This window comes from Danio rerio, chromosome 4, assembly GCF_049306965.1.
Source record: "Danio rerio strain Tuebingen ecotype United States chromosome 4, GRCz12tu, whole genome shotgun sequence".
NCBI lineage: Eukaryota > Metazoa > Chordata > Actinopteri > Cypriniformes > Danionidae > Danio > Danio rerio.
Window position 1 is genome coordinate 54,647,418 of NC_133179.1, and position 25,083 is coordinate 54,672,500.

General features: G+C 35.8%; 2 protein-coding genes and 3 non-coding genes across 10 annotated transcripts in view; 4 read left to right on the forward strand and 1 right to left on the reverse strand.

The window, feature by feature from the left end:
• The window catches only part of LOC103910797 (uncharacterized), a 1,018,570-nt gene that overhangs the window by 440,035 nt on the left and 553,452 nt on the right, over positions 1-25,083 (reverse strand). The window lies entirely within an intron of this gene.
• si:ch211-212k5.4 lies at positions 71-6,894 on the forward strand. Of its 2 annotated transcripts, none has more exons than XM_017355743.3 (3): positions 71-126; positions 466-618; positions 5,291-6,894. In XM_017355743.3, exons 2-3 carry the CDS (start codon positions 534-536, stop codon positions 6,181-6,183), a joined length of 978 nt encoding a protein of 325 aa, XP_017211232.1. In that variant the 5' UTR covers positions 71-126; positions 466-533; the 3' UTR covers positions 6,184-6,894. The 2 variants fall into 2 exon arrangements, with proteins under 2 accessions (XP_017211232.1, XP_073804940.1); XM_073948839.1 differs by having other exon boundaries at positions 71-121.
• Positions 13,195-13,276, forward strand: trnas-gcu (transfer RNA serine (anticodon GCU)). The gene has a single exon. It is a non-coding gene; the product is annotated as a tRNA-Ser (tRNA).
• Positions 13,826-13,907, forward strand: trnas-gcu (transfer RNA serine (anticodon GCU)). The gene has a single exon. It is a non-coding gene; the product is annotated as a tRNA-Ser (tRNA).
• Positions 15,094-15,175, forward strand: trnas-gcu (transfer RNA serine (anticodon GCU)). The gene has a single exon. It is a non-coding gene; the product is annotated as a tRNA-Ser (tRNA).

The window sequence follows — 25,083 nt, forward strand, 5'->3', positions numbered from 1 at the left end:
TCTGGCCCTAGTCTTGACTGCAACAGTAAGTGGCAAAAAAGCTTAACAAAACAGACTTTTATTTTGGCATGGCGTGTGACGTCATCAGGCGGCGCCACGTCAGCGCTGTAATTCAACTGGAGTAAGGTTTGTTTTAAAACGTTTACAGATATAACCCGATTGAAAGTTTTAGTTTTTATATGATGCTAAATTATGTTACTGCTGTTGGAAATATTATTTTAACCCTTTATACAACGTAGTACTAATTTATTCTCAGTAACCGAGGGCTATTTTTTGAATAAAGTAACAGTAAAGTATGTAGTAAGTGTTTTAAAGAAACGTTTTACCTAATTTCTTTTTGTTAATTACTCTTATATAAAGAAACTGTTTAAGTAGTTAAGTGTTAAAGAGAAGTTATTTTGTTTCTTTTCATAATTTTATTTATTTTAAACAGGACATTTTTATTGTTTTGTTCATTTTAAACAGGATAAAGTGTCCAAACACAAAGAAAAAAAACTCCTCCAGAATCGACTGATCTCCACACTGTTATAAAGATGGCATTTATTAAAGAGGAGAGTGAAGATGTGAAGATTGAAGAAACATTCAGAGTCAAACAGGAAGATCCACAGGAACAAACAGGTTGATTTTTATTCTCAGGCCCCTTTTACACTAGTGCACTTTAGTTTTAAAACGATGTCCACACTAGCATTCCACAGAGCGTTTCTAAAAAGCTCTCTGTCCACACCAAAACACTAAAAACCCACATCACCTGACCACACACACACTCTCAGGCAATCGATGCAGCATTTCTACCCAGATGAGAGCTCTGCTCGTCGGACTTGCTCATCAAGCATCTCCCGCAGGATCTAATCTCACTATATTTATTAAACGTGCGATTTCATTCATCTTGTTGTCTTTATCTAACGACATATTCCCCGACTTTGGTCATTGGAATCTATTACTTGTTCTCAGGTAACGTGTTTTGGCTAAGCGCAAAGATAAGTTAATGATTAATGTAACCACGTAGCCTACATTCTGTATATTGACAGATCGATTGCCTTTATTTCCTATATTGTATAAACTTATTGTCTGTTATACTTTTATAATGGCTATTATAGATTATTAAAACTGATATTCAGCAAAAGAGAGGGCATGTTTTGTATTTTCACTGAAATTGAAAAGAGGCAGTTGTTATCGGCTCCGTTTTGTTATTAATATCCACACAGTGAAGATGACGCTCATAAATGCAGCACAACGTCTCAGCATTTCTGCTGTCTGTTAAGTTGCTAATATTAAAATGAAAATAGGCAGTTCCTTAAATCATGTTTACATTTTATTGTTGAGAAAGTGAAACAACGTAGCCAGGATGATGTGAATGAAGTTATAAAGTACACTGTTCCCTTTGAAGATTTACCCGTGTCCTCGGTATAGTCTGTTTTCCATATCAAACTGAGGAGGGGGAGACTGCAGCCTTGATCAAACTTGAGAAGTCTGAACTTACAAGAAGAGGATGCGGTACTAAACTGTGTGTTAGGCTACTTAATATTGAGGAAAAGCCCCAATCAGAGAGGCGAATGTCGGCAGCCCCGCCTCCGTTTTTAGATGTCTCTGTTTTCCCCATCCACACTGGAGAAGCAGCGTTTCAGAATGAAAACGGCCTCTTCAGCGTTTCCAAAACGCTCGTTTTCGGCACTCGAAAACTCCGGCGTAGTGTGGCAGATGGCGTAACCGTAGCAAAACTTATGCATTTTAAAACGAAAATGCATTAGTGTAAATGGGGCCTCAAAGACCAACTCAGTCATCTGATCCTCATTCAGATATATTTTATTAATAAGAACACTAAATTTAATCCATCTTGCAGCCCTGAGTGTGCTGCCTAGTTCTCCTAAACGCACAAAAGCACTCATTGAAAGACAGGAATATGTTTGCATATGTCACGTTGATCACAATTCCCCTTTTTTCATCAACTTCTTCATGGGTTTAAACTTGTTTCTAGTAGTTGTTACTAATTCTCACAGATAGTATCTGAATTAGAATTACATCATTATTATAATAACTATTGACCAGGGCTATTGTGTTTAAACAGGGTTTCCTTGGGGTCTTAAAAAGTCTTAAATTTACTGAAATGTTGTGCTGTAGGTCTTAAATCTTTTATAAACAAGTCTTCATTTTTCCTTTGGTCTTTAATTAAGGTTCATGTTTTTCTACCCAATCTGGCCAAAACCCATACAATCACCATCAATCCAACCCAATAAAAATTTTTATCTTATTATTCAAAAAGGTCATTTTAACTTGTTTTAAATTATTTATTATAATGCTTTAATTATTTTCCTTACAATAATATTTGTTTAAACGTGCTTCATGTATTTACTGCTAAGGACATTGACCTGGACAGACCTGTGTTTTGCACAGGTTTAGTTTATTATAGTTTTTAAAACTTTTAAAACATTTGTCCATTTGTTTTTTTATTTTAAATAAAGTTTATTTTGGAAAAAAAGTTTGTTGATACAAGTATTGCTTGCTTGTTATTACACAAAATTTTAAATCTTGCTAGAAATATCTAAAATATATACATAAAAAAATTAATATTCATTTACTATTGTATTACTAAAATTATTATATTTTTGATAGGGCAAATAAAAATCTTTTCCATCTGGGCCATTTAACACGGTATTTAAAATCATTTGAAAGAAATATCTAAAACATTTTAATTTTATTATTCATTTATTATTGTATTATTAAATGTATTAAATTATATTATTTTTTTGATAGAGCAAATAAAATCTTTTTCATCTGGGCCAAATAATTGTTATAAAACATTGTACAGTATTTTAAACTATATGATGTTGCTGTGGGATGACGCGTGACAAACCGAACAAATTATAGTGGAACAAAAATGTTTAGCATTGCACTGACTACAACTGGCCAACAAGCTAGTCTAAAAATGACTTTTTCTGCTTAAGAAATGGATTACAGCATGCTGATGATATGCAAACATTTGAGTGTAAAATTCGTCAGTATTGACCATATTCTTCACGAACCAGCAGGCTGCGCCATTGGAGTCTTTTTACTTGAGTTTTTTTTTTTTAAGAATTAATTTATCCATCATAAAAACAGTGTTATGCTGCTTAGGCATGAGACAATAACTGCTTTCAAGGTATGCCGTTTGGAAAAATCAAAGTTTTAAAACGGCCAATATTTTCTTCTGTACCATTCCTACAGTATATCTAAGTTTTTTTTTTTTTTTTTTTTTCACGACAACAGTATCTCCAGCAGATAAAAGATGTCATTTTTAATCGTAAAGAAATGTGTTTTTGAAACTAATGAAGACAGCAGAAGTCAATGATTCATTTAAATTATTTAGCCTGACAAAAAAAGAAAAAAGACTCAAAAGAAAATATATTGTAATATAAAGTTTTTGTTTTTTACCCAGACATTCATTCATTCATTCATATTCTTGTCGGCTTAGTCCCTTTATTAATCCAGGGTCGCCACAGCGGAATGAACCACCAACTTATCCAGCAAGTTTTTATGCAGCGGATGCCATTCCAGCCGCAACCCATCTCTGGAAAACATCCACACACATTCACTCAAACACTATGGACAATTTAGTCTACCCAATTCACCTGTACCACATGTCTTGGGACTGTGGGGGAAACCGGAGCACCCAGAGGAAACCCTAGCAAATGCAGGGAGAACATGCAAACTCCACACAGAAACACTAACGGAGCCGAGGCTCGACCCAGCGACCTTCTTGCTGTGAGGCGACAGCACTACCTACTGCGCCACTGCCTCGCCACCCAGACATTTAAAAATAATATATTTTAGAGCAGTAATCTCAGTACCTCAAAACCGTGATATTTTTATTCAAGCTTATCATACCGTCAGAATCTTATACTGGCCCATGCCTAATGCTGCTTGATGTTGAAAAGTTATATTTTCTTATTTTCTTATTTTTCTTTGTATGTATAGTCATGAACATGTATAGCCGTTTATTATTCCATGTCATTTCTCCAATAGGCAACTGAATTGTAAGTTTTAAATCAATAGCAAATGAGATCAGGTCACTATGACATGATTGAGAATTTTTGTATGTTGCTGTTTGTCGTTGTACTACGTCTATTCTGAGAGCTGATGCTGAGTATTCTTAGGAATTTTCACACTTGAAATTGTTAACCCTGGGTCATTCTAACCCTGGATAAACAGAATCCTGGGTTACCTGTAAATACGTTTCACACTGCTCATGCTATGCCTGGGGTTATAAAATAATCCTGGGTGTTCATTAACAGACAGTTCACATTCGCAAACACCGGGTTAACAATATTATTTGTATATTTACATTGTCACTGTCCCTGATTGGACAAACAGCAGATAACCTTTTTTTTAAATGGCATTTCTGCATTTTGTCAGGTATATAAAATGTCATCATGTAGGTCTTCAGCTAAGCCTCAGGACATGCACAAAGGCAAGAAAACAAAAACAAAAGTACAAATGAATGAATACCAGTAGCAAAGTATGTCATCTTCTCATCACTTCAATTTACAGCAAACATGGCATTAAGCATTTGCACAAGTTCATTCATTCATTTACCTTCGGCTTACTCCGTTTATTCATCAGGGGTCGCCACAGTGGAATGAACCACCAACTTATCAAGCATATGCTTTAAACAGCGGATGCCTGTCCAGCTGCAAACCAGTACCGGAAAACATTTGCATAAGTTATATACAATAATGCAAACTCACAAATATAAGCTGAATTATGCGCACTTGCTATGAACATGCAGGATTTGTCTCAATCAGGTTTTCCAAGAAAGAGATGCACATGAGGGAACACAACATAAGTAATCTAGAGCATTTGATCATTTGCATTTACAGCCACAGGCACAAAAAGAGCTTGGTTTTTCTCTGACCTCCAAAATGAAATATTTTGCAAGGTATATGATCTGATTTTGAGCTGAAACGTCAGACACATTCTAGGAACACTAAAGACTTACTTTACATCTTGTAAAAAAGGTTCATAATAGGAACTCTTTAAAGGTATTTCTGACCCAAAAATGTAAATAGCCTCACCATTGACTTTCCATTGTGTGGTATTAAACCTTGATGAGTTTCCTGATTCTGTTGAACACAAAATAAGATATTGTGATAAAAACGCTGGCTTACTTTGTGTTCCAGAAGAAAGGAAATGTTTAAAAGCACATGATGGAGAGTAAATAGTAGAGTCCCTTTAATATTTGGGGTAAATATCCATATCATGCTTACCACTTTGTGCTTTCATACTAAAGTTAACTTTTTTTGTTCTTTTTTTAAAGACCTGATGGTGCTGAAAGAAGAGACTCATCAATGGAATGAAATGGAAGAAAAAAAACACCAAGAAATAACAACTGATGAAAAACCCACACTCACTAAAAAGACTTCATCACGCGGAAGACCTCGGAAATCCAAATCTGGGTGTAATTTCAGCTGTAAACGGTGTAGAAAGAGTTTCAGTCAAAGGTCAAACCTTGATGTTCACATGAGAGTTCACACAGGGGAGAAACCTTACACCTGCGAACAGTGTGGGAAAAGCTTCTATACTATAGGAAACTTAACAGTGCACATGAGAATTCACACTGGAGAGAGGCCGTATGCATGCCAAAAGTGTGGGAAAAGCTTCTATACTACAGGAAACTTGGCAGCGCACATGAGAATTCACACTGGGGAGGAGCCTTACTCTTGCCTCCAGTGTGGAAAGAGTTATAAGCAAAATGGCAACCTTGAAGTCCACATGAGAACTCACACTGGAGAGAGAAGCTTTATTTGCACACAGTGTGGGAAAGGTTTTTCTCAAAAACAAAACCTTACCATCCACATGAGGATTCACACTGGAGAGAAACCTTACACATGCACAGAGTGTGGTAAAAGTTTCAGATGTAAAAACACACTCGATCACCACATGATAAGTCACACTGGAGAGAAGCCGTTTGCATGTGCTCATTGTGGAAAGAGCTTCACAACCAAAGCTAGGCTCATGAATCACACCAATGGTCACACTGGAACCACATGTGATCATTGTGGAAAGAGTCTCACATGCAAAGACTCCATAAAGCAACACATGAAGATTCACTCAGGCGAGCGTTTTCGATGCAGTGAGTGTGGAAAGGGCTTTAAACATAAAAGAAGCCTCGTCAATCATATGAAGCTTCACAATGGAGAGAAAAAATGAGGCCTTGTCAAGCGGAGCTTAAGGCTCTCACCCGGGATAGCATGGAATAGCATCTCGGGACAAGTGTGAACTCTTGAATACATCTCAAGTTACTGGAATGAAACCTTTTGAACCTGAAGATTTAAACTCAATAACTGAAGAGGGGTGAAGATGTATCAGGTTGTGAGAGTTTCCACTTCTTCTTTGCAAGAAAGCAAAATAACTCTATATGTGTTTTAAGTTATTATGAACTGAGAACCAAATTTGTGCACATTGCACACTGCAATCAAATGGTCGGCTCTGAAAAGAGAATTAGAAAGATTAGGGAGGAGAAAATGTTTGGGGAGATGCAGAGAAACCGTCCTACACCCTTAGATTGTGTTTTTGATTATTCACATTGTTTGATTTTCACTCCCTTGAACAAACACCGATTTGCCTCCAATTTTGGGCTTTTGTCTGCAGTTTCACAATACTTGTTGGTGAATAAAAATCCACCTAAACTCGGCCGGTGTGAACTTGCAATGACAGTGAGAGACTGATGCAGACTCCATAAAGCCCTGATCAGACTACACAATGCCATTTGCCTGTTACAACAGATCAGATTTGTGTCAGATTATGAGATTTTGACTTGATTAAATCTTGATGAGTTGTGGGTAACAAAAGAAGACTTTGGTTTCAGAACACTACACATTTATTTTGATGGACTGATTTTAGAAAATAAAAACGTTTTCCTGTATTCAGACAATTAAACTTTCTGTAGACAACTAGTTTCCCTTAAAGAAATGTTCATGTGAAAACTCCCACATAACTACAAATAAATTGGTGTATGGGAAACCCAGTGTCTCAATTGTGAATGAGAACATGACTGATTTGTTAGCTTACATGCTAATTCCAGGACTTAACAGACTACTGAAGGACTTCAGCTATCTGTAAATTCCAATTATTATTAATATGCAATACATATTGTACTGCTCATGTGGACTAATATATTATATTGTATGCTGTCTGCATATATATATATATATATATATATATATATATATATATATATATATATATATATATATATATACTATTACTAACCAGCAATGATAGGTGAGCAAAATAAAAATTGAAAGAGGATACTTTTATTTGACCTTTCATGAGTCTAATAATCTCAAAGTCACACTTTAAAAGAAGGTCCAAAAACCTGCAGTTATAAATGAAGAATGTTTTGCAAAGCATAAAAGGTTGTTAACCAGGTAATGCTGTGTACAATTTGTTTTAGTTACACCAAATTTAACTTGTTTATTGTAAAAAGGGTTTACATGGATATTGACATGAGACATTCTGTATTATGCACTATGTATTATGAGTCATGAGTAGGGCCAGACAGAATCTGTCGACGTTTTTTGCTATTTCTGCAAAGAATTTTGATAAAAATCTGTTAATTTCTGCCAAAATATTTTGGGAGTATCATAACTAAATCCTAAATATGTGAAACAAAGAATAATATCTTTTAAACTTTTATTTAATGTTTAAAATGCAAATCCAATTAGATTCACATTATCTGGTAAACAAAGCAAGTCTCTCATATAATATTTCTACTAAATAGAATTAATGATGGGCTAAAAATCTGCAGAAAATCTGTGGGATTCTGCGCGTGACATTATGTATTATAAGTTATGTACATGAGTATATGCAGTTGTAGAAAACATGCTCAGTGTTTTCAATAACTTTCACAAAATTGGCAAGTTCTCCTCAGTATCAACTTTTAATCTCAGGAATTATTTTGATGAATACACATGATTAATCATTTTAACTGAAGTTCTTTAATTTTGGGGAGAATTAAAAAAGAAATGCAACTTGTTCTTATTTTTCTAATTTCTGTGAATTAAATTCTTTTAAAATAAACGAGGTCTGAGCTGATTAGGATGAAGCCTTTAAATAAGAATATTCATTTAAAACTTATTATTACATTTTGTATCTCTAAAAATAAAGATGGAAGAGCGAACATTACAGAATAGTGTGAAAGAAAACCTCTGATCAATACTGTGATGTTTTTAGGGATAATATTAATTATTGTTTTAAACTCTTTAGGGTGACAAGCAAAACCCTGTTTAAAGAATGGGTTGAATTATTTTAATTTAGCAAAAAGATTGTCATTTCAAGTAAAAAAAAAGTCAAATGCGATTATAATCTATTTGAACAAGTTTCCGTTTAATTTTGATGAGATGACGAGGAATTTGGACCAGCACCAAAGCCACTCCTTCCACCTGCTCCATCAATAGAATATCCACCTGTTACCTCAGATGCCACTGAACTTTTACTATAGTTCCCACTATGATTTGGCCACAACCAGCACCAGCAGTACCACCAGCTCCACCGGAAACATGTACAAAGATGCTGAAGCACTGGGAGCCAATGGACAATGTACCACATGTCCCCTCAAGCTACTTAATACAGTGATCTTTTTTTTTTTTTTTTTTAGCTCTGCACAGTTGCCAGACATTCAGAATCGCTCCCCAGCAAACATCAGAAACAGGTTGGTTCAACAAAGGTTTCCACCCATGTAAAAAAAAAAAAATGTTGCACAACAAATAGTAGTAATAACTATAATATACAGCCACAGTAAAAAGTTTGGAATACTTTATAATAAGCTTATTCTGCTCACTAAAATGTTATTGCATTTTTAAATAACTGTTATTTTATTAAATGTTTAAAATATAATTTATTCACATTTAAGCCTGAATTGTACGCATGATTAGTCTTCAGTGTGATGATTATGGAGGACCAAGAGTCTGAGGTTTCCACAGCGGGATGAACCGCCAACTTATCCAGCAAATTTTTACACAGCAGATGACCTTCCAGCCGCAACCCATCTCTGGAAAACACACACACACACACACATGCTCTCTCTCTTTCACACATGCACACACACTCACACACAGGTATGCACGCATATGTCACACACATGCACATAAGCTCTCTCTCACACACACTCTCTTTCTCACACACACATGCACGTGCACGGACATGCTTATGGTTATTATTGTTCTGTATTTTGATGTACAAATGATCTATAGAAATGTCATTGAGCTACAGTGTATAGAATTAAAAGTCAGGGAGTAGTCAGTTATTTATATATGCATTATTTATCTAACAATTGTCAACAGAACAGTAATGAAAATAGAGTAGAAAATGTAAAATTATTAAATTAGTTATTAATAATACAATATTAACAATATAAATAAACAATGTAAATAAAATGTTAAAGACAAACAGAAACTGAAACAAAGTGGACTTAAAAGTCAAGGACCAGTCATTTATAAATGCAATATTTATTTAACATTGGTCAACAAAACAGTAATGAACATGGAATAAAAAATCTAAACAATTAAATAAGTTAAATATTAACAGAAAAAAATACAAAAATTAACAAATTAAATAAAATGTTGAATAAATTTAGAAACCAACATGTGAAATAGAATAAATTGAACTATTATGGTGCACCGTTGTGGAGGATAGTAGCATCTGTGTGCAAGTCCAATATAAACTAAGGATAGCTGATGTTGTGCTGCATCTTCTTTTGTTTAAAAGTAACTGTGTAGTTACAAATACAGGGAAAATCTGTTTGCTAATTATACATACATGAACACATTAGTGCATTGAATGACTACGTTTTTGTGAGCTTAACTAGGTTTTTGGGAACTAAGCATTGTATCAGTTGATAAAATATGGTTATTTTCTGTAAATTAAAACAGTTATATAAAACTTCCGTATTTTTACAGAAAATTCCTGGCAACCACTGCCGGTATTTTTCAGTAAATTTAAAGGATTTTTTTTAGCAGTGTAAATAAATTAAAGTTCATTATAAATGTTGCAAAATTTAATAAACAACATTACCTTACCTTTATGTAACTAGCTTAAGTTCACTCAAATGAATATTCTTTCTTTAAGGTAACTTAACTCGGTTACGTGGAACCTGTTGACATAAAAAAGTTAAAGCCAACATATAATTTTTTTGAGTGCAAGGTCCTCTGTCCACGAGACTGCAATGGGCATTTCTCAATCTGAAAAAAATCATGAAAAATAGAATAAATAATTTTAACTCAATGACTCCTTTAATAAAGCACAAAATAGCTCTGTAAATTAATTTAACACTGTTTCTAGAACGTGTGTAATATTTATCTAATATGTAATTGTACAGTTTGTATCTCCAAAAAACAAAAAGAAAAAGATAGAGGTAAAGTTGGTTTTATATTCGCACATTCGTTCATTTAGAAGTCTCTATATTGTTTACCATATTACTTTGAATATTCGATCGGAATTAGCATGCAAGTATGATTTGAAAACAATATCAACACTTATCTAATTCACTGTGAACAATGCTGTACTTTGATAATCATTAATCATTGTCTGCTAATATGATTTTCCTATTTAGAATTTGCAAAGAATTTTTTTCTGAAATGATATTATTAAGGAGAATGTCTGAATATCCAAATATAAAACCAACTTTACCTCTATAAGAAAAAAAAATAAGAGGAACTGGACAGGAACATTTCAGGCTTTAAAACCACATGCTGTATTGTACATTCATAATCCATTCCCCCACCTTTTAAAATCTCATAAACGGTCAAACTATAGTAAATTATTCGACGTAAATCTCAAAATACATGCATTTTTAAAACACATTATTATTTAAAAACAAGTATGACATGTTTTACAGATACTGTACTGAATGTACTGAAGCCTAACAAGTTAAGCAAATTTCAACAAACATTATATCATGTAAATGAAATACACACCCTTTGATAAATCTCATGCCACTTTTTTATTGAGGAGCTGGCCTGTTCCTGTTGCCCTCATCTGATGGCCAAACTCCTGTGCTGGCAAACTTTTCCAGACGTGAAATCCAGTCAGCGTCTGACATGGCTTTGTGGAATTTTTCAGACATTTTTTCTCCTATAAATTAAATGGTTTTAGATTAAAGTATCCAAATTTGAAATACAACACACTAAAACATTAATATGTGCAATTATGTAGATTTTCTTATCTTTTTTAAGAAATCACTATCAGAAAAAAAGTCCTGAACTTTAAACAAAACGATGCTGTGCTCTGTCGAATGATGCTGTTTGTCGAAAATCACTGAAGGTCAAGGAACTTTTTTGACCTCTGACCCACCTCCAGATGACCCTGTTACTCCTTCGTGTACCTTCGGCTCAGTTCGGAAAATTGATTGACATCTGACTAACCTGTTTGACTGCACACCTAGCGGTGAATCTTGGAACGGTTCCTTCCCCAGCTTTACCATTGGCCCTCATCTTCAACATTTGTGAAATATTGATGGACAATCCTTCAGCAGCTGGCATTGCTAATCCATTGTGCTCTTTAAATCCCATCCTCGTCGCTAATATGTCCTGGCATTCGAGAGAGCCTGGTGCTTCTGTGGAACTTGTTTTACTCTCATTCTCTTAGCGTTTGTAGGATGTTGTTGCAAAATTTTATTACGAAGTGGCCAAGTCCATCGAACCCCATCCTTGTCGTTCAAGTGCTTTGGCGTTTGAAAGAGGCCGGTGCTCAGGCCCGGATTGGCTAATCGGGAGGACCGGGAGAATTCCCGGTGGGCCGGTCCGTTTTTTGGCCGCGAGGGCCGGTGTCCCTAGCTCCAGAATCTGTTGCTCTCAGCAGTCACACTTTTTAAATTAATTTATTTACTTACTTGACTACTGTCTTCTTATTCATTATTTTACCGCAGCTCTGCTCTTTTTATATATGACCAGCCTACAGGTTAATGATGATAATACTCAGATGAGTCAGTCCTTCATATACAACTGTTGTGGTCCAGTGGTTAGCACGTTAGATTATGACGCCGCAGACCCGGGTTTGATTCTTGTCTGAGTATGTTTTTTTTTTTTTTAATTATAGTTTTATTGTTAAGACATATAATACTGTTAGGGTTTTTGAACATTTAAAGTTCTAAAGCAGCTGTTTTATTTAATGTTTATTTAGCTGTTTAATTTGGAAGTGACCTTGTTTTAATATAGTCAGTCGTGAACTGAGGTGGGCCGGTCGAAGGCTTGACACTCCAGGGCTGAAAAAGAGTCCCACTCCGGCCCTGCCGGTGCTTTTGTGAAAGGTGTTTTACTCGCACGCTCATATCGTTTTAAAGAATGTTGTTGCAAAAATTCATGTCATCTTTACCGAAAAGAGCTGCAAATACATACAGAAATGCTATAGTCCAGCCCCCATCAGGAAAGGGAGTATATACATGACGAGGTGGCCGAGTCCATCGAATCCCATTCTTGTCGTTCATATGGCAAAACTGAAAGTCATCTTACCGAAAATAGTTGCACAAAAATACATTTACAAATATGTGCCACAGTCCGGCCTCCACCAGAGAAAAAGGTGTGTACGAGACGAGTTGGCAGAGTGGTTAAGGCGATGGACTGCTAGTCCATTGTGCTTTGCACACGTGTGTCTGAATCCCATACTCGTTGCTAAGATGTTCTGGCATTCGATAAAATGGTGTTTCTGTAGAAGTTGTTTTACCATCACTCTCTTAGCGGTTTGAAGGATGTTGTTGCAAAATTTAATGTCATCTTTATAAAAAAAAGAGCTGCAAATACAAACATATATGCCATAGTCCAGCCCCCATCATGAAAGTGAGTACATACATGACGAGGTGGAAGAGTCCATCGAATCCCATCCTTGTCATTCAAATGCTCTGGCGTTTGGAAGAGGCCGGTGCTTCCGTGGAAGGTGTTTTACTCGCACGCTCTTATCGTTTTGAAGGATGTTGTTGCAAAATTTAACATCATCTTTACCGAAAATAGCAGCAAATACATACAGAAATGCCATAGTCCAGCCCCCAACAGGAAAGTGAGTACATACATGACGGGGTGGCTGAGTCCATCGAATCCCATTTTTGTCGTTCATTTGCTGTCGATCATACGGCAAAATTGAAAGTCATCTTACCGAAAATAGTTGCAGAACCATACATATACACATATGTGCCACAGTGCGGCCTACCAGAGAAAAGGGAAAGTACGTGACGAGGTGGCCGAGTGGTTAAGGCGATGGACTGCTAATCCATTGTGCTCTGCACGTGTGGGTTCGAATCCCATCCTCGTCGCTCATATGTTCTGGTATTTGAAAGATCATTGTGTTTCTGTAGAAGTTCTCTCACTCTTTTAGCGTTTTGAAGGATGTTGTTGCAAAATTTTATGTCAACTTTATCGAAAATAGCTGCAATTACAAACATATGCCATAGTCCAGCCCCCATCATAAAAGTGAGTACATACATGATGAGGTGGAAGAGTCCATCGAATCCCATCCTTGTCGTTCAAATGCTCTGGCGTTTGAAAGAGGCCGGTGCTTCCGTGGAAGGTGTTTTACTCGCACGCTCTTATCGTTTTGAAGGATGTTGTTGCAAAATTTAACGTCATCTTTACCGAAAATAGCAGCAAATACATACAGAAATGCCATAGTCCAGCCCCCAACAGGCAAGTGAGTACATACATGACGGGGTGGCCGAGTCCATCGAATCCCATTTTTGTCGTTCATTTGCTCTGTCGTTCATACGGCAAAACTGTAAGTCATCTTACCGAAAATAGTTGCAGAAACATACATTTACAAATATGTGCCACAGTGCGGCCTCCACCAGAGAAGAAAGAAAATACATGATGAGGTGGCCGAGTGGTTAAGGCGATGGACTGCTAATTCATTGTGCTCTGCACGCGTGGGTTCGAATCCCATCCTCGTCGCTCATTTGTTATGGCATTCAAGAGATCATGGTCTTTCTGTAGAAGTTCTCTCACTCTTTCAGCGTTTTGAAGGATGTTGTTGCAAAATTTTATGTCAACTTTATCGAAAATAACTGCAAATACAAACATATATGCCATAGTCCAGCCCCCATCATGAAAGTGAGTACATACATGACGAGGTGAAAGAGTCTATCAAATCCCATCCTTGTCGTTCAAATTCTCTGGCGTTTAAAAGAGGGCGGTGCCTCCGTGGAAGGTGTTTTACTCGCACGCTCTTATCGTTTTGAAGGATGTTGTTGCAAAATTTAACATCATCTTTACCGAAAATAGCAGCAAATACATACAGAAATGCCGTAGTCCAGCCCCCAACAGGAAAGTGAGTACATACATGACGGGGTGGCCGAGTCCATAGAATCCCATTTTTGACGTTTATTTGCTCTGTCGATCATACGGCAAAACTGAAAGTCATCTGACCAAAAATAGTAGCAGAAACATACATTTACAATTATGTGCCACAGTCCGGCCTCCACCAGAGAAGAAGGAAAGTATGCGACGAGGTGGCCGAGTGGTTAAGGCGATGGACTGCTAATCCATTGTTCTCTGTACGTGTGGGTTCGAATACCATCTTCATCGCTCAAATGTTCTGGCATTCGAGAGATCATTGTGTTTCTGTAGAATTACATTTACTCTCACTCTTTTAGCGTTTTGAAGGATGTTGTTGCAAAATTTAACGTCATCTTTATCGAAAATAGCTGCAAATACAAACATATATGCCATAGTCCAGCCCCCATCATGAAAGTGAGTACATACATGACGAGGTGGAAGGGTCCATCGAATCCCATCCTTGTTGTTCAAATGCTCTGGCGTTTGAAAGAGGCCGGTGCTTCCGTGGAAGGTGTTTTACTCACACGCTCTTGTCGTTTTGAAGAATGTTGTTGCAAAATTTAACGTCATCTTTACCGAAAATAGCAGCCAATATATACAGAAATGTCATATTCCAGCCCCCAACAGGAAAGTAAGTACATACATGACGGGGTGGCCGAGTCCATCGAATCCCATTTTTGTCGTTCATTTGCTGTCGATCATACGGCAAAATTGAAAGTCATCTTACCGAAAATAGTTGCAGAACCATACATATACACATATGTGCCACAGTCCAGCCTACCAGAGAAAAAGGAAAGTATGTGATGAGGTGGCTGAGTGGTTAAGGCGATGGACTGCTAATCCATTGTGCTCTGCACGCGTGGGTTCGAATCCCATCCTCGTCGCTCATATCTTCTGGTATTTGAGAGATCATGGTGTTACTGTAGAAGTTCTGTCACTCTTTTAGCGTTTTGAAGGATGTTGTTGCAAAATTTGATGTCAACTTTATCGAAAATAGCTGCAAATACAAACATATATGCCATAGTCCAGCCCCCATCATGAAAGTGAGTACATACATGATGAGGTGGAAGAGTCCATCGAATCCCATCCTTGTCGTTCAAAAGCTCTGGCGTTTGAAAGAGGCCGGTGCTTCCGTGGAAGGTGTTTTACTCGCACGCTCTTATCGTTTTGAAGGATGTTGTTGCAAAATTTAACGTCATCAGAAGAGAGATTAAAAGAGATCAATTTGTTTAAAAGAATATTATGATTAACTGTATCAAAGGCCTTTCTAAAGTCTATGTATACAGCTGCAGTGACATGTCCTTTATTTAGTGCCATACGTATATGTTCAGTAAATAAAAGCAATGCTGACATGGTTGAGCGCAATGGTCTAAAGTCATGCTGGCTATCACTAAGCAACTTATTGTCTTCAAGATACTCAATTAACTGATTATACAATGCCTTTTCAAGTAACTTAGAAAATGTAGGGAGAATTGAGATTGGCCGGTAATTAGAGACACTAGTTGGGTCCTCAGATTTAAATATTGGAATAATCTGAGCAGTTTTCCAGGTGTCAGGGAATTTATGGAGCCTAATACACAAATTAACTAAATGATGGATAAGTGTACTATAAGAGTACTAGCATGAGTTTTCATAAAATGCATGTTTAAGTTGTTTACATAACAGGCATGAGAAATTCTAAAAGAGTTCAAAATATCAGATAACTCACTTTGCGAGATCTCAGAAAAAGAAAACTGTTGACATGTATTTGGTGGTACTTGGTGCATTGGAGAAGCTAAAAATTTAGAAGACAGCTCTTGTACAGATGAAATAAAATACTCATTGAATGAGTTAGCAATTTTTTCATGATCAGTTAGAAGAGTACCATTTATAGATATTTGTAAGTTATTGTTATTTTTTAAACTATTTTCACCAGTTATAGATTTAATAGTTTGCCATAGTACTCTTGGATTGGTAGCAGCTTGATTAATTTGATTTTGGAAATAGAGTTGTTTAGCTCTACGCAATTCAGAGTGACATTTATTTCTGTATTGACTAAAAATAAGCCTATTTTCATGTGTTTTATAGAAAATCTGTATACCTTCAGAGAGGATGCTTTTTTCTTTAAAAGTTGTAAAATTTCAGAATTTACCCAAGGTACTTTGTTGTGTCTGACATACATTTTGCAAATAGTTGTATACTTTTGCCGTATTTCCTCCACTCTGCTATAAAAATTTGCCAAGATGCAGTCAGGATTTGACCATAACATCTCATTACTCCAATCAGTATCTCCAAATTCAGCATTAAACAGAGGTAATTTGGAGTTTGGTAATTTTGATGTGTAATTGTTTTTATGGGTTCTTGGGTGTTTAAAAGTTTTCCTTATGACATATATGAGTAAATGGTCGGAAACAGAGGTGTGAATTACTCCAGATATACCATACTTAGTTGGCTGGTTTGTAAATATAAGATCCAAAATAGAATTACGGGTTTTACCAAATCTAGTTGGAGCCTTAATTAATTGATGTAAGCCCAATTTTATAGCTATGGCTTTCAAAGATTTGGATGAGTTGTCAATCCAGTTCATATTAATGTCACCTAGAATTACAAGCTCCTTATTTTTAACACATTTTTATCATGTCAGCAAGCTGCATTAAGTATGTACCCGCGCTGACATTTGGGGGCTTGTAAGTGACAATAATAGTAACTGAAAGCTGGTTTGGTAGATTGACAACTAATTGTAACGATTCTGAGTCAGTTGAGATTTTTGAAATTGAATGAGAATATTTTTTGTTTACATAAACTGCAACTCCACCACCTATTTTCTCGGTCCGATCTCTACGGTACAATGAATAGTTTTCTATTCATTGTACGAATCTGGTATATCAGAGGTTAGCCATGATTCAGATATAGCCATAACATGAGCTTTAGTTTGAGCAATTATGATTTTGAATTCATCCAGTTTGGGAACAAGACTCCTCATATTTAAATGAAAAAATTTTGAAACCTCTAAATTTACCAAGCTGACTCAGTGTGGCAGGATTTTTCTTTGATTTTTTATGAACTTTGACATGTTTATAATTTGAACCTGAAATGACAGGAGCAGGAAAAGCCTCAGAAAAATGCAATGAAGACTGTTGAATGCCTAAAGGTTGTGACAAGTCCGCATTTATCACATTTGTGTCTGGACCCAGGCTCAGCATACTATTTAAAACATATGAATAAAAACCCAGATAATATAAAAAGGTAGACATAAAAACAGTTATGTCAGGACCAGGATTCAGTTCAATATTTCCAGTTAATAAAAGCACAGTCAATAAAAGCCGTGAAAATTGGCGTCGACTAGTCATGTCTTTTGAACAAGATGCTTTAATATGAATGTCATTAACCCACCGGTGAAAGACGACAGCATGAGCTGAAATGACTACCCGATCGTGCAGAATGTAAACTGGACGGGAGGACACGCTCCGGAAATCCTTAAGCCATATATGGAAAAATAGACATCCCGGTTGTCGGGAAAAGCAGGCTCGCTCTCCGAGACCGGGTACAGCAACCCCGCGTAGATTCGGGGGTAACGTTATATCACTCGATGCATCTGAAACTATCGCCGCATTCACCGAGTCTCCCGACAGGGGCACAGTTATAGTAATGCAGGGTATACTCGACTCAGTCCCGCACAACTGACGAGACGGCCGCACTTCATGCGCTGGAATGATAATCTGCCAGGATACTGTTCCAGCGCCCCTGCCATACCTCCGGTCCAGGTAACCCGGCTCAGCTGCTCTCTTGAGGCAAGACACATTACTTGGGTCTTGAACACCATTGTACATAATAGGGATTCCACGCAGGTAGGCGACAGCGGCAACAAAACAAAAAAGCCAGCTCATTTATAGGTGTTTTTCGCCATGCATAGGTAGCACTATGGTCTTTGGAGTTATTTTTGTTGTCCAAACATAATAATTGTCCCATATTATACGGCGCAGTTGCACGTGAAACAGTAGCAACACTATGGTTGCAGTCAAACTGGTAAAAAACAGACCTGCAGACGTCTGAAACGCCAGATATTCGATATTTATCTCCCGCATCGTTTCACAGGTACATATGACTGTCGCCATCTGTTTTTTTTTTTTTTTTACGATATACGTTTATATATGACGGGGTGGCCGAGTCCATCGAATCCCATTTTTACGTTCATTTGCTCTCTCGTTCATACGGCAAAATTGAAAGTCATCTTACCGAAAATAGTTGCAGAAACATACATATACAAATATGTGCCACAGTCCGGCCTCCCCCAGAGAAGAAGGAAAGTATGTGATGAGGTGGCCGAGTGGTTAAGGCAATAGACTGCTAGTCCATTGTGCTCTGCACGCGTGGGTTTGAATCCTATCCTCGTTGCTCATATGTTCTGGCATTTGAGAGATCATGGTGTTTCTATAGAAATTTTCTTACTTTTTCAGCGTTTTGAAGGATGTTGTTGCAAAATTTGATGTCAACTTTATCGGAAATAGCTGCAAATACAAACATATGCCATAGTCCAGCCCCCATCATGAAAGTGAGTACATACATGACGAGGTGGAAGAGTCCATTGAATCCCATCCTTGTCGTTCAAATGCTCTGGCGTTTGAAAGAGGCCGGTGCTTCCGTGGAAGGTGTTTTACTCGCACGCTCTTATCGTTTTGAAGGATGTTGTTGCAAAATTTAACGTCATCTTTACCAAAAATAGCAGCAAATACATACAGAAATGCCGTAGTCCAGCCCCCAAAAGGGAAGTGAGTACATACATGACGGGGTGGCCGAGTCCATCGAATCCCATTTTTGTCGTTCATTTGCTCTGTCGTTCATACAGCAAAACTGAAAGTCATCTTACCGACAATAGTTGCAGAAACATATGTAACCCTAGTGAAATAGTTAAATATTTATTTATAATATTATTTAGAGCAGTATTATCATATTATTATTTTATCTACAAGTCTTTATAAATATAATAAACGAAAAAAAAATTAATGTATACAAATGTAGTTTGAGGTAAAGTAACAACCAATCGTAGGAGCGGGTTGTTAGCTCCGCCCCTTCCAGCTTGCCGGGAGAGAGAGACAGAGCAGAGACGAGACCGGTTGGCAGAACAATAGAGAGGAGCAAACTTGAACAAAAAGATTAAAATACAGTATGTTATGATTCCTAAACAGTTTAAAAGTGATTGTAATTGTACCAAATCAAGTTGTACCTGCAAAATAGTTGTTATTTAGCGTGTTAGTGTGTTTAAGAGTGTGTTGAAGACCGCATGTTGCATTGCGTTTACAATGCGCTGACGCCATTTTGCAATCGCGTGTGTGTGAGAAGACCATAGAGTGACATCGCGAATTTGACTGGTGTTCCATTATATTAGCTCATTTTATGGTAAACATGTGTGTGTATGTGTTTTATTTGTTCCACGTGTTGTATATTTTGTATGTTTTTGAAATTATTCTGAACATATTAAACTTATTTATAAATTCTGGTCTGTGATCAGGCCAGGTTTTTTTCTGAGGACATTTTTCCAGTTTCACTGGATTCCTTGTATTGATGGCGAGCCTCCTACATCGACCTGGAAAATTGTGAAGTACACATATTTCAATTTATCCTCATTTCACCGGATAAAGTAAGAATTTGCCAAAAAGTAAATTCCTTTATTGGACTGCGATTTTTAAATACAGCTCTAAGGACTGATTTTCTTGGAGGGAAAAAACAGAACTTTATCTGAATTGAACTAATTTCACCAATTTCAGAGTGAACAACGACACTGATTTATTTGTGTTATTTTATGGTTTCTTTTGTTTTCACTTGAATTCATTTATTGTGATTTGTGTTTGATTTGAAATAATTGTAAAGTGGGTGCACCCTGGGGTTGTGTATAAATAGTTATGATACTGATGTAAGTATTGTTTACTAAGACAAATATGAAAAGTGAAAAAATTCATACAATCTAAAGTAAAATTATTTTTGTATTTAAAACATTCAACAACAGTTTGTCTTTGGTTATTGCTCAGTTTCACCCCAACCCCCTTTTACTTACCTTGTAATCTTCTGGTTTTATTGTCTGGTCCAATAATAAATAAATATAGTACACCTGTTACACTTGGATGGGAGACCGCCTGGGAATACCAGGTGCTGTAAGCTTTTCGAAGTCCTTCATTTGGCAGCTGATAGACTTCCCCGTGTCACAGCTTCGCTGCCATTATTTTTTCTCGCCTTCAAGGGCATTGTTTCTGTCGATGCTGTGTCGATGCCAGCTGAGCTGCGTCCTTCCCTGGTGCTGCGCCTGTTTTAAATAGCCAACGCTTGACAGCCTCTTTCGCTTACGGCCATACCACCCTGGACACGCCCTCTAGTGTGAGTTAGAGTTGTTGCACTGCAGGAAGTGTGAGGTGGCAGAAGGAAGAGAGAGGCTCTTCCATTTTGGCAGTTTTGTTTTTTATTTTTAGTTTTTGCATTACAAAGTTTACTTTAATTGATTTTTCAGTTAAAGATTATTTTTAACTAACCCCAAACAGTAACACTGTTTTGGGGTTAGAAAACAACAAAATGGACACTACGGAGAAAGAGAATGGACTGGACACAAATGGAAAAAGGAACAGAGAACAAGGAAATGCTACAAACATGCTTGAAAGGACACGAAATGAAGATGCCGGAGATAACAGCAATGAGACATGGGCAACAGTTGTCTCAAAGAAAAAAGAAGGAAAAGGAGGTGGTCAAGAAAAGAAAGAGGATCTACAATCAATTGCAAGTATTGAAAGTGTAAAGAATACTGAAGGACAAAGGAATGCTTTAAGTCAAAAACAACAAATGCTGAACAAACTAAAGAAGCAAGCAAGATATCAAAGAGAATATAAGAAGGAAGCCACACTAAAAAAGATGGTAAGAGACATTGAAAACTCTACTATAAACAACATAATCAAAGCAGTGGAAGACAAAGTCGGGATTGGCAAATTACTTGGACTGAGAAGAAAAAACAACAATGAATTTGAACTGACAATGGAAAGTGAAAAAGAATGCGAGATATTGTTAAACGGACTGATGATTAATGGAGAAGAATGTGAGATGAAAAAGCTGTGTGCAACAGAAAAAATGGTATCTTTCCTGAACTTGCCCAGTTATATACAGGATGAGGAGATACAACAAAAACTAAGTAATTGGGGAGTAATTCCAATACTTCCAATAAGAAGAAAATATCATCCGGGAACAATGGTTGCAGACGGAACACGATTTGTGAAGGTAAAATTTCCCAAAGAAGTGAAATCTTTACCTTACAATGTTGGCTTCATGACGGAAGAAGGGATGCAATATTTCAGAGTGATTCATGATAATCAACTGAAAATGTGCAGACTCTGCTCCAGTACAGAGCATGAAAAGAAAGACTGCCCAAATTTCACGTGCAGGAGATGTCTTCAGCAGGGGCATTATGTGCGGGACTGCGAAGTTCCGCAGTGCCAGGGCTGCGAGAGGGCATCAACAAGATGTAACTGCAACAAAGAGGAGGAAATTGAAAAGATGGAAATACAAGCATCACTTGAAAATACGGCAACAGAAAGGAAGGAGGACAAAACAGGAGAAGAAAAAAATACAGAAGAGAACAGAAATGAGCAAGAGGATAAAGAAATGGAACTGGGAGAAGGAGCAAACAAGGAAGAAGGAGAACCAAATAGTAGACAATTTGCTGAGGAACAAAATGATGAGGACACTACAGAACTGAACATTGAAGAGAGACAGGAGAAAACAAGGACTGAAGACAATGAAATAAGAGCAATAAATGAGGTAAGAGGAATGGATTTTGAAAGGGGGAATTATGGACTGGAAAAAAAGAAAAAGGAAAAAAGATAAAAGATTTAAAATCAAGATCTAAAAGTGGCTTAAACATTGAAATGGTTCTACAATGGCAGAAAATAAGAAGAGAAGAGATTAAAGAAAGAATGGAAAGGAAGAAATTTGAAAAAGGAGATGCAAGAAACATTTGTTTAAGTGACAGTGACTCAGAATGAATGGTGGTTATTGGTTTATCCAATAATTATACTAATGAGTAATGTATGTGTGGTATCATTGAATGTTAGAGGATTGTCCAAATGTGAAAAGTTTGAAAGATTAACGTGTTTGACGAAAAAGTGTGATATATTATGTTTACAAGAGACAAAGTGGGAAAATGAGATTAAAAATGAAATGAGAAAATTATGGAATGGTGAAATATTTAGTAATGGAAATATAGAAAAGAATAGAGGAGTAGCAATTTTAATAAAAAGAGGGATTTTTGAGAAAGTAGAATTAGACTATAAAGACACTAATGGAAGAATAATAATTGTAAAAGTTCTGTATGGTGGGAAAAGTTATAGAGTATGCAACATACATGCACCAAATGAGGAAAAGGACAAATATAACTTTTATAAGGAAATAGATAAGCTAATAGAAAAGAATGAAAACATATATATTTTAGGAGATTTTAATATTGCCATGCAAAGAATAGATATAGATGACTCAATGAATTTTAGAACAGACAGAGGGAGGAATGAACTACAAAATTTGATGAGAAAATGTGATTTGGTAGACGTATGGAGAGAGCGAAATGGTATGAAAAGAGACTATTCAAGAAGAGAAATTGCAAATAGGATTTTAAAGCAAAGTAGAATTGACTTGTTTTTATGTAAAAAAAATGAAGTACAATATGTTAACACAATTTTATATAAAACCTATAGTGAGAGTGATCATGATTTTTTATGGATAACGATGAATTTTAATGAGATTGAAAAAGGACCAGGAGTGTGGATACTCAACACTGAGCTGTTAAAAATAGAAAGTTATAAAATGGATATAGAAAATATAATAATTAATAGTGTGAATGATGAAATGTTTGAAACAGAAACAGGTTTATGGTGGGATAATCTGAAAAATAGTATAAAAGAATACTCAATAAATATATCAGAAAAAATACAAAAGGCCAAAAAATTCAAAGAAAATAAAATTAGAAAAGAATGGAATGAAGAAATGAGTAAAGTAAATGGGATAAATGTTGACAAAATAATAGAATTACAGGAAAAGCTGAAGAAAATTGAAGAAGAAAAGTGTAAAGGAGTAATTATTAGAAGCAGAGCTAAAGACATTGTAGAAGGAGAAAGAAGTACAAAATACTTTTATGAATTAGAAAAAACAAGACAGAGAGCAGCTATAATAAAATGTATAAAAACACAAGATGGGAAAACTGTAGAAGACAAAGAGGGAATTTTAAACGAAACTAGACGATTTTATAAGGAATTATTTACAGAAAATGGAGTAAATTTAAATGATGAACATTTTTTATTAGAAAAAATAACAGCAAAATTAAATAAAGAGGACAAGGAAATGTGTGAGAGTGAGATAACGGATTTAGAAATAGAAACAGCTATTGATCAGTCGAGAAATGGGAAAAGTCCAGGAATAGATGGACTACCAGTTGAGTTTTATAAAGTTTTTAAAAATGTTTTAATTCCTATTTTAAATGAAATATACAGTGATATTTATGAAAAAGGAGAGTTAACTAATAGTATGAAGAAAGGAATGGTGAAAATGATTTATAAAAGAAATGGAGACAAGGGAGACTTAAAAAATTATCGACCCTTAAGCATGCTGAACACAGACTATAAAATTTTAGCAAAGGTTTTAGCTAATAGATTAAAGGTAGTTGTACCTAACATAATTAAAACAAATCAAGCATATGCAGTTCTAAAAAGAGACATAACTGATGACATAAACAATATAAGAGATGTAATATGGTATATGAGAGAGGAAAAAGAAACAGGATATATAATTAGTGTTGATTTAGAAAAAGCTTTTGATAGAGTGGAACACAAATATATGATGGATGTAATGGAGAGATTTGGTTTTGGAGAAAGATACTTACAATGGATAAAATGTTTATATGCAGATATAACAAGCTGTATAAAAGTAAATGGTTTTTTAACTAAAGATTTTAAAATAACAAGATCAATAAGACAAGGATGTCCAATGTCAGCACTATTATACACACTTGTATCTGAAACATTGGGATTAGCCATTGATAATGAAACGCAAATACGAGGATTAAGTATAAAAGGAACAGAGTTAGAACACAAAATATTTCAGTATGCTGATGATACCACTTTAATAGTTAAAGATATTAAAAGTATTGAAAAAGTAGAGGAAATTTTAAACAGATATTGTAAAGGAACAGGAGCAAAAATTAATAAGGAAAAAACTAAATACATGAGAATGGGAAAAATAAATGTTTTACCAGAAAAAAAAAATTTAAAGAGGAGAAAGTTGATATGAAAATTTTAGGTATAAGGGTTGGTAAAAATGAAAATGAAAATGAAACAAGGAATTTAATGTGGGAGGAAGTTTTAAAGGGAATGGAGAAAAGATTACATTTCTGGAAATTAAGAGGTTTGTTTTTAAAGGGGAAAGTTTTAGTTTTAAATTCTTTATTTTTATCAAAAATGTGGTATGTTTTAGGTACAGTGAGTTTGCCAATGAGTGTGTATAAAAAGATAAAAGCTATTGTTTTAGATTTCTTATGGGATGGAAAACCTTCCAAAATAGCTTATGACACCATAATTGGTAAAGTAGAAGAAGGAGGCTTAGGTTTAATTGATCCTCTAATCAGAATGAAAAGCATAAGAATTAAAACTGTAAATAAATATTGGAAAGAAGAAAAACATGTATGGAAAGATGTGATGAGATATTTTTTAAATAAATGTGGGGAAATACAAGAATATATATTATGGATGAAGCCCAAAGAGAATATGATGAATAAAGTTCCAGAATTCTATAA